Here is a 10,740-nt window from a genome sequence, read left to right on the forward strand (position 1 = left end):
CGCGTTTATTGATGTAAACAAAAATATGCTTTTTAGTTTAACTTTTTTCAGTCTTCATTTCCCAAATATATTCTTGTAAGAGTTATCCCTATTAGTCTTTTAAAAAGTCTTGACTGTCACTAGCTGAAACAGCTTTGGAAAAGGCCACAAAACCCAAGCTGCCCTGTGACTTGGATTCAGAATGTATGTAAACAGGTTAACTAGTTACTGCAACCACGTTGTGGTTTCAAGTGTGTATGAACGTGCTTGTATTCATTTGTGGTTTCCTGGTGGACGTGCATATATTGTTCTTCTCTTACACTAATTTCCCGTTTGGCACATACACTCCTGTGCATCTGTCACAATGGTGCTCAGCTTCCTCAGCTAGCAGCTGTCCCCTGCCTAACACGGCCACGCACTACACAAGTATTGGCTCCCATGGAGGCCCATAAATAATTTAAGTATTGAAGAAAATGCAGGAGAGGATGCTACCAAGGTATGGAGATGATAGACGTGCCCCATGCCGTTGTATCTGATTTTTGTCTTGAGACTGCTCCAGCATGAGACTTGAGGGGGTTTTTTTTGTCGCTGGGTAGGAAAGCTAAACTCAGAACACACAGCCGAAGATGTACTTAAACATTGCAATAGCCAAGGCTGTTGTGACACTGCTACCCACCTGCAAGGTAGAGTCTTGAAAGGAATTGGCATGCAGAGAGTGTTTTCAGATAAACCCTGAAAGCTGTTCTACGTGGTTACATGAAAACTTGTAGTAGTCTGAAGGTCTGGTTCTGTAAACCGGTAACACTGCTTACCTGGTTAAGTGCATGAGGGTTTTTTGAGGGGTGGGGAGAGATTCTGATCCTATGAAACAAATGTTGTGCTATCTATTGTAATTTCTTTATAACTTGGTGTTTTTGTAAATGAAGTTGTATGTTTTTCCAGAGTATTTTTGTATGGACTGTAAATTACTGTCTTCCAAAGAGAAATTTAAAATCTTCAGTCTCTTTTTTTTTTTTTTTTTTTTTTTAAAATGCACGTGGGATGTGCTTAAAAACCCCAAACAACTAAACCAAATGTAAGGTTGGGGGGCGGGGGGGCGATGGGGGCAGTGCCACAAAAAATATGTTCTACAAAATGATGATGTCATGGTAGAGTAAATTTGAGGAGACTAGGAACACTGCTTTCCTGCTTCTAGTATTTCCAGGTTTTGACTTAACACCCTCTGAATAGTGCAGCTTGCAAACTGCATTGACAGCTGAAGTCCCAGTTTTCTGGGCGGACAACAGATACCCCTGACTTCTTTTAAAATTAGTTGCTTGGCTTAAACCACAATTCTGAGCTCTGATCATCTTAAGCATCCACCTCAAACCCTAGTGACAAGACCGAAGGGGCATGTAGCTATCTTGCACGGACTTCATTCTCCAGCATTCCCCCTACCGCTAGTATTCCAGACTTGTGGAGAAAGCATGACCATGTCAATAATCTTACCTTTTTTCCTTATTACCTCTGGTTTCCAGCTTGCTTCAAGTGCAATTCATCTCTTAGAAAATGTGCCTTAGTGGGTTTGAGAGGTCTTATCCCTCCTTCTCCCCTCGAAAAAACCCCCAAACTTAAGAGTGCAAGGCTTAGGTTTACTCACAGGTTAAAGTTAAGAAAGAGAACCCATGTTAGTTAAGTGGCTTTTAGCAGAGCTACACCTTGAGTTTATAAAATGGTTACTTTGGTTTTGTGACCTGTGTTAAAACCATGGTCTTTCAATACTGTCAAGTCTGTGTACTAGTTACAGTAGGTATACAACTTCAGCACTTGTCTAAATAAAACTCCATCATGAATTTGAAGGAATTAAAGCTGAAGGAGGTGATAAGATAAACAGCAAAGCAACTATGAAAAGTGCTTTGTAATGGTCTACAAGCCTGTAATATTACCATGCTTTTAAACAAATTCTTCCACTTGAGTATTCCAAGACTCTTGAAGGCTGTTGTGCCCTTAACCTCTAGTCAGCACATGCATTTCTGCAACTGGTCTCAAACTAACCTAGCTAATTGATATCAAAGTATATGCCTTTACATGGATTTTTTTTTTAACTCTTGCTTTGCAGAATTATCTTCTAATTGTTCTTTTTTTTGTTGTTGTTTTTTTTCCCCCCTCACTCTTAGGGTGTTAAGAAGAAGTTTAGGAAGAAGTCAGGTTACTAGTTTCCTGGACTTGATCCAGCACAAGTCAGATTACACGCTTTATTTTAATCTACCCTGACTCAACGCTTGGCCCAGTGCAGAGTGATGTTGCTGTTCTGGAGTTTCCCTGGCTATTGCAGAGGTTGGATGCTGCCCCAGGACTATGCAGATTAGATTACCGCTGTTTTAAATAAAGTTCAGACTGCACCAATTCAACTGAAATGTTTTCCTTTGTTTATGGAGCAAGTCTTCTGTCAAAGTGATTGAAAGGCAAGTTCCTCATGCGTAAAGACTCCTCTCCCTACAATACACAGAAGGAAACAACCCAAGCTAGAGACAATATTGCCAAGCGTGGCTCCTGTCCTTTTGGGTGAATCCTTCCGGCAGGCTTTTATATGCTCTGGGAAACGTCTGCGGTTCTAACTTTGCAGCTGCTGTTGACTCTAGCAGTCCTGTCTGAATGTGGTCCAGCGTAGGTCACCAAGAGTCAGTGCTAGAAGAAGCACTTCTTAGCTGTTACCAATTGCATCATCACATCACTTCCTGGCATAGTGTCTTACCACTGATCATCTGGGGACAGAGATTTTTATTCATTTGCCAGATGGAGCTGGTGGTAGGGCAAGTTCTTTCTGGAATACCTGAAGGAGAGAAAAGCTGTGCGTGGCCTTCTTTCTCATTTGTATTTTTACTGAAAAGTAAAGCAATCGTGCTAGCTTTGCAAGATGCTCACGGTTATCCCCAAACCCCAAGTAAGTAAATGCCTAAACTAAACCAAAACCCAGTAACAAACACATTGTTTTCTCTTGCTTCTACCACAATACATCCCCCTAAGACCCTAAACCCAATACTGAATGTATTTAATTGTGATCATGCTGAACACGAGATGACCAGAGCCAGAAAATATCTTGGACTTGAAGGTGAGGGAGGCTCCTTGATACCAGACTTCCTGCAAACTTTGCTGTTTTCTGTCTGCTTTCTTAGCTGGTTGCTGGGTGTGTGGCTTGGAGGTCCGGCTGGAGGGGGTGAGGGATGCATGATCAATCTCCTTAAAGAGGAGCAGCTCTGCACTGAAATTGTGTATGGCTAGTAACTTTGAGCAAGACGTTCCATTGCAGGAATTAACGTCTCCTGTGGTTTTACATGTTAGGTCTAAGCAAAGGAGTGGGTCATGTGAAGTCGCCTCCGCGACTTTTATTTTATTTTATTTTAGTACATTTTATTTTTCCTAAGGCTCAGCCTAAACCTCCTAAGAGGCAGTTTGTGGCTGTTGCCTCTGCCATAATAATCATAGTCCTCTGCGGAAGACAGCTTGGCTCTGTGATCTTTCCGGGTAGGTTTAGGCTCTTATTAGGTTGCCCCATGTCTCCTTTAGCAGGCTAGAGAGGCCCGGTTTCCTCAGACTCTCCTCACAGCTCATGCTTTAGGCTCCCAGCTCCATTTTGGCAGTTTCTCCACTTTCCTTTTGAAATGTGAAGCCCGCTGGCTCATATGGCATTGTCATGGTTCCCAGGCCCTTCTCCTCAGGGCACTCCTTAGCCAGTCAGGTCCCTTCCCATGCACATGGAGGTATTGTGCAGCTTGTGGGCGGAGATAAAAACAGTTCAATAGGTGAAGGAAAGAGGTAGAAAGCCACCTTAAAACTAACAAGCACTGCAAAGACAATCACTCAACACCTCCCACAAGCAGACTGACACCCAGCCGCTCTCCCTGCAACAGGCACCTTGAATGACAAAAAAATCCACCTCCTTTTGCCCCTGCCCCTGGTTTTGTTGCTGAGCATGACATCATATGTTAGGGAACATGCCTTTGGTCAGTCGGGGTCAGCTGTCCTGGCTGTGTCCCCCCGAGAACTTCTTGCCCACCCCTAGCCTACTCACTGGGAGGGAGCAGAGTGAGAAGTAGAGAAGGCCTAGACACTGTGCAAACACTGCTGAGCAATAGCCAAAACACTGGTGTGTTGTCAATACTGGTTTAGGCAGACATGCAAAACATAGTACCCTACAGGGCTGCTACGAAGGAAGTTAACCCCATCCCAGCCAGACTCAGTCCACTTGAACGGGGGGGCCCAGAAATGGACGCAGTAGCGTACAGGTGGTGTAGGGAGTGATGAGCAGGGGGAGACCATCATTTCCCTCCCTCTTTTGGTGAGGCTCCTCTTCTACACAGTCGAGGACACTGCTGGCTTCCTTTGCCACCAGGTCGCAGTGCTGGATCACGTTTTGCCTTCTGTCCCCCAGAACCAGCAGGGCCATTTCCACAGAGCTGCTCCCCAGCCAGGCAGTCCCCAGTCCCTGCCACTGCAAGGTGTTAGTCTATCCTAGGCACAGGACCTGGCCTTTGTCCTTCTACTATTTCATTAAGTTCCTGACAGGACAGTCCTTCTGCCTGTCAGGTTGCCCCTGAATGGCGTCCCAAGGCACAGGAATGGATTTCCCAATCCAGTGCCATCGACAAACATGGTGAGAGTTGCCTCCTCCAGGTCGCAGCTAAAGGTGTTAAACTGCACAGGGCCCAGGAGCATCCCCTCTGCTGCCCCACAACGTTCCAGTACATCCCATCTCAGCCTGATCGTCCAACTGGTGTTTTACCTATCCCTTTGTCTACCCTTCCAGACCGTAATGTCCTAAGTTGGGTAGAAGAATATGAGGGAGACCATGCTAAGAGGTTTGCTGAAGCTGAGGAACATGACATCCACTTTTTATCTCCTCAGGCACAACTGCAGGCTATCAGCTTGGCGAGGCATCATTTACCCTTGGTAAGTCCATGTTGACAGTTCTTCCCCTTTAGGTGCCCAGAAATGTCGCTCAAGAGGACTCTGATTGATTGCACACTCTTCACCAATGTCAGATTGTACAGTCTGGGGTTCCCTGGGTTGCACTTTTGGCCTTTTTCAAAGATGGGTGCGACATTTGCTTTTCCTCTCTCACAAGTGACCTCTGCCAATCCAACGACCTTTCAAAAGGGATATTCCAAAGAAAAACCCATTTTCCCCTGTAACTTCACTACCACCATTCTGCCTGTTATACCACATGCTTAATGTCTCTAATCTTTTTCATATATTTTCCCCTGTCCAGGACAGAATGACCATTTCTAACATCATCTTTTCAGCAGATGGTCTGGGCAAAGGCTCTTTCCACTCTTCTCCAATTTTCCCCTCCCTTTAATCTTTGGTCATTTAGATACCTCTCACCTATGCTGCTGTTTTGAGCTTCAGACACTAAAAGCTTACCTGTCCTTCAACAGTCTAATTGTCTCCTTAGCCAACTCTTTAATTATGTTTATATCTGTCTTTCTGTATCTACCTGCCTAAAATATTTCTCATAAGATTATCCCTTGTAGAAAGGCAACCTCCTTAGGAGCCGGCTGTACTTAGCATATGCTTGCGGAATGTGTTTTATTGTTTATGAAACTTGACCATGCTTTACTGTTCTTTGCTTGCAAAGAGGAAGAATCCTTCTGTGCCTGTGGGCAGCGAGTTCTCTAAGGAGAGCAGGTGGAAGATGGTGCGAAGGATCTGTAACACCCAGCTGCAGACTTCAGTGGAGAGTTCTGATGCAAGGAAAAGTGAGGTAAGTCCCAGAGGGCTGATGAGAAAAATGGTGGCATTGGGGAGGTGAGGAGCAAGGTTGTCCATACACAGTCAGACCTCAAGGCACTGCTTCTTCTACCTGTTCAGACCTCCTGAGGAGACACTCTGGATCATTATCACTTGGAGAATGCTGCTATAACCTCTTCTCTAACTAGAGAGTCACTGCAAGTACCTTCATTTTGTTTAATTAAAGAAGGAGTATAGCTCCTTGTTCACACAGTCGCTGGGTCACACGAGGGAGGTAGATGATGAAGTAAAAGTGGGGTGTCCACATGTCTTTGTGGACAACATTATCACAAGAATGAAAAGCGAGAGAAGAAAAAACCTCACCCAATAACGACAACAAATAAAACTAATAAAGAAAGGCTGGGCCTGTAATAAGTTACATTACGAGTCATATGCTGAAGAAGATGGACACAACAGCTTCTGGAAAAATTCCGTCATCCATTTCCACACTGCATCCTTGAGGTCCTGGTTCCTCATGCTGTAGATGAGGGGGTTCACTGCTGGAGGCACGACTGAGTACAGAACTGCTATCACCAGATCCAGGGATGAGGATGAGATGGAAGGGGGCTTCAGGTAGGCAAATGTGGCAGTGCTGAGAAACAGGGAGACCACGGCCAGGTGAGGGAGGCAGGTGGAAAAGGCTTTGTGCCGTCCCTGCTCAGAGGGGATCCTCAGCACCGCCCTGAAGATCTGCACATAGGACAGCACGATGAAAACAAAACACCCCCAAAAGACAAAAGCACTAAACACGAGAAGTTGAAATTCCCTGAGGTAGGCATCTGAGCAGGCGAGCTTGAGGATCTGGGGGATTTCACAGAAGACCTGGTCTACAGCATGGCCTTGGCAGAGAGGGATTGAGAATGTATTGGCAGTGTGCAGCAAAGCATAGAAACAACCACTGCCCCAGGCAGCTGCTGCCATGTGGACACAAGCTCTGCTGCCCAGGAGGGTCCCGTAGTGCAGGGGTTTGCAGATGGCAATGTAGCGGTCATAGGCCATGACGGTGAGAAGAAAACACTCTGCTGAAATGAAAAAGACAAGCAGAAAGGCCTGGGCAGCACATCCCAAGTAGGAGATGGCCCTGGTGTCCCAGAGAGAGTTGGCCATGACTTTGGGGAGAATGCTGGAAATGCAGCCAAGGTCGAGGAGGGAGAGGTTGAGAAGGAAGAAGTACATGGGGGTGTGGAGGTGGTGGTCGCAGGCTATGGCGGTGATGATGAGGCCGTTGCCCAGGAGGGCAGCCAGGTAGATGCCCAGGAAGAGCCCAAAGTGCAAGAGCTGCAGCTCCCGTGTGTCTGCGAATGCCAGGAGGAGGAACTGGGTGATGGAGCTGCTGTTGGACATTTGGTCCCTCTGGGCATGGGGATCTGTTCAGGGAGGTAAAGAAAGTGAGAATTTAGTCACCTTCTGTGAGCAACACCTACTGCATTTTTTTAGAAACCCCTCAAACTACCTCTCTCCTTTTCAGGAAGACCTTTGGCAGGTCCCTTGAGCTCTGGTTGGTGACCACTGAGGGTGCCACTGGGAACAGCTAACTCTGCTGTCGGATTAGGAAGAGAAAGTAATGGGTAATAGGGGAATAGAAACCGGGACTGATCAGATGGCCACTGGCCAGGGGAAGTTACCTATTAGCAGGTCCTGACAAGCAGGTCAAATCATCCCTGAAGAAACCACAAAGGCGATTTTGGTGCTGTCTGTAGGCAGAAAGGTGGGAAGGGAATTTGGGAGGTGCCTCGCAAACCGTCTGATCTCTTTCAGGGTAATGCTCTAGGAGTCTCCATCACTGTACAAACTCGATTACCAACCCACTGTGTCCCCACCCCCGCCAGGGCAGGAAACAGCAGAGACTGGAAAGTGCCTTCCTTTTCGGCTAGCCCCTGTCTTGACCTTCCTCTTGAAAAATCGACTCCAGAGGTATCCTGGGAGCGACCTGGAGCTCTGAGCAGTCCTGACCCACGCAGCACCCTCCTGACAGCAGGAGGACCCTGCCCTGCCTGGGGTTGCTGCTTCCACCCACAGATTCTCTTTGCAGCGCCGTGAGGAGCTCCCCGGGCAGGCTGAGTGCTGACCCGGGCAGGCTGAGTGCTGACCCTGGCAGGCAGCAGAGTCCCTGTCCCGGCACACAGCCCCCAGGAGCGCAGGGACCCTGCTCGGAAGGACAGCCCTGGGCACCCCTCACTGCACTCCTGGCTTCTCACCCCTGCAGTCATCCCCAGGAGGAGGCAGCTGCCATGCCCTGTCCTACTGAGAGTGCAGCAGGGAAGCCCTGCTCTGCAGCACATCCTTCTCCTTTCTGCTAGGGAAACTGCAGAGTCCTCCTGACAGATCCTACAGGCAGTGAGATGAACCAGCCTTCGGAGATCCCTCCAGGATACTCATTATCATTGTGCTGCAGCTCAGAGACTTACCAGGTAGAGGGCTGTGAAGACTTTGCCGTCAGTGAGCTCTTAGCATCCTCCCACCCCGGACTCTTGAACCTCTCTCTGCCTCACTCCTCTCCTCTTGGCACCTTGCAGGCAGTGCCCTCAGCCCTGCTGCGCTTTGCCGAGGAGCCGCTCCTGGGCAGAGCTGTCTCTCTGCACCACTGCCCACTTACCATGAGCTCCCTCCGTCCCAGGAGCCCGGCACAGCTCAGCAGCAGAGGACCAGCCCAAGGCAGCACTTTCTCTGCCCCCTCTGGGCTCCCTCCGGGGGTCCCTGGGGCTCCAGGGGAAGCTGCTGGGAAAGAGATGGAACAAATCACTGCTGTTCTCTCCCTCAGCTGGGGAGAGACACTTATTGCCAGCACTGTCCTTTCTTCTATCAGAAAAAGAGTTGGCCATGAGAATCACCTTCCTTTGTTCCACCATGAGACAGGACACCTGGACAGGGACAGGGAGGGATCCCCTTTACCCCTCTGAGGGAACAGGTACAGCTGAGTCAATCGAGGCATCTCCTTCAGGCTGTGCAGTCCTGGTGCTGGAAGGGGACTCCGCTCCCTCCTGTGACGACTGCCACAAACCCACAGGAGCTGGGATTCCTCTCCTCTTGCCTCGCTTCAGGTGTGCACAAAATAGGCACCGGCATGTGAGCTCCTTGTCTCTGCTCCCATGCTAATCAATGCAGAGGGAGGCTGGGAGGGAGATGCAAATACCTGGTGACATCTGAGGTGCCAGAGGTGGTCCTAGCTGCAAATGCCAATGGAGCAGTTCATAGAGACAGGCCAACATCTGGGGGCATCCTCTTGGAGGCTGCTGGGAAGTTCCTTTGGCCATCTGAAATGACAGCTGATACCCAAATTAAGGGCAGCTGAACTCATTGTGTTCAGGGCAGCTCACAGAGTGATTCAGCTGAACAACTGTCCCCTGGGCCACAGGGAGAGCTCAGTCTCTCTCTTCTCCATCAGCTGTATTTCCTACATCTCCACTGATTACACTGGCAGCTGTCTCATGTTCAGCCCCACGTTGCCTTACAGAATCTGGGGCAGGTACTCTATGGAATGGTCACATCCAGGCCCACAGAGCTACATGAGATGCCAGGGCTGGCAGGGACCACACAGCACCTGCAGGAAAGCAATTCCCGTTCAGGGCAGGGATGTCACAGATGTTCTTGTCCTCCTGGTTGTGTTTTGGTTTGTACTAATAGTCTCGTCTTTGGGGGGATTTCATGGACTGGGGTGGGATGCAGCTACAGGGACACAGATGCCTGCTGGCAGTTTAGACGCCCTGGGACCCTCTGCTCAGGCTCCATCTGCAGCGCCTGAAGGGCTCTGGTCTCCTGCAGGTCCTCTCTGACAGCTGGCAGTCCCAGGCACGTACCTCAGGTAAAGCTCGAGAGGCGGCACTGGGGCTTATGGTCAGACAGAGGAACTCTGCCTGAAAACCTAGGAAACCTTTTTAATTTTTAAAAAAGGAGCACCGTTTCATCAGCTGAAATGTTCAATACTTTCCATAAAGTGTCAGTGGGATTTCTATCATGCCAAAAATGTGAATTTTCAGGATGTGCACCAATCATGGGAGAAGATACATTGACCTTCCCCTGTACTTGCCTTGGCAGTACTCTGTGTATTATACTGTACATTTATTCTCAGTGATCTGTCTGGTATTTCCACCCGTCCTGACTAAATTGACCATGTCTGAAGTCACCTTTCCAGCAGACTAACTGGACATATGCCCTTTCCATTGTTCTCGAGGTTTCCCTTCCCCTTACTCTGTGACCATTCATATGCCTCTCACCCATCCAGTTGCTGCTCTGAGCTTTGGAGAGGGAAAAAACTTTCGTGTCTTTCAGTAGCCTGCCCAATTGTCTCTTTAATTATGTTTATATATATCGTGTCCTGTCTGTCTATCTAAAATAAGTCTTGTATGGTTATCCCCTAAGGAAGATGAACCTCATTGGAGGCAGCTTGGACTTACCATACAGTTGAGAAGCGTGTTTTATCATTTATCCTGTTTTACTTTGGGTTTTTTTGGAGTTTGTTATAATTATCAGAACTGTGTGCAGCCAGTTCTCTAAGGAAAGCAGGGGGAAGTTGGCACAAAGGAGCTGTCACCTCCAGTTGCAGACTTCAGTGGAGAAGTCTGATGTCAGGAAAAGTGAGGTAAGACCCAGGTGGCCAATGAGAGAAATGGCAAGGCTGGGGAGGTGAGGAGCACGGTTGTCCCTACAGTGTCGGACCTCAAGGGACTGCTTTTCTTACTGGTCGAGACCTCCTTGGGAGACCCTGGACGAGGACCAGCTGGGGAAGGCTGCTATCACACCTTCAAAGTGGTCATTGAAATCTTTCCCTTTCACTCCACTCCTGAAACCTCTTTAATTAGCAGTACAAGTCTCAAAGACTTGAGGAAGATGACGGAAGAGACATGACTCCTGAGGGCTTTGTTAATTTTAATGAGCCGTGTAGTGTATTTGGTCCTCTGAGTCCATGAACTTGAGATCCTGAGAGGAGATAGAAGTAATCTCTCAAGAAGTCAAAGTCAGAAGAAAAACCCAAAGCATTAATGGGTCCCACTG

The 10,740-nt window shown here is 48.1% G+C and overlaps 1 protein-coding gene across 1 annotated transcript; it reads right to left on the reverse strand.

Annotated features, from left to right (window-relative positions):
* Window positions 1-6,113: 6,113 nt before the first annotated feature.
* LOC128134982 (olfactory receptor 14C36-like) lies at window positions 6,114-9,487 on the reverse strand. Its single transcript, XM_052773388.1, has 2 exons — window positions 8,345-9,487; window positions 6,114-7,115 (listed from the first exon to the last, which is right to left on the reverse strand). The coding sequence occupies exons 1-2, from the start codon at window positions 8,595-8,597 to the stop codon at window positions 6,130-6,132; spliced, it is 1,239 nt and encodes a 412-aa protein (XP_052629348.1). The 5' UTR covers window positions 8,598-9,487; the 3' UTR covers window positions 6,114-6,129.
* Window positions 9,488-10,740: the final 1,253 nt, after the last annotated feature.

The sequence above is a fragment of the Harpia harpyja genome, chromosome 21 (genome assembly GCF_026419915.1).
Source record: "Harpia harpyja isolate bHarHar1 chromosome 21, bHarHar1 primary haplotype, whole genome shotgun sequence".
Classification (NCBI taxonomy): domain Eukaryota; kingdom Metazoa; phylum Chordata; class Aves; order Accipitriformes; family Accipitridae; genus Harpia; species Harpia harpyja.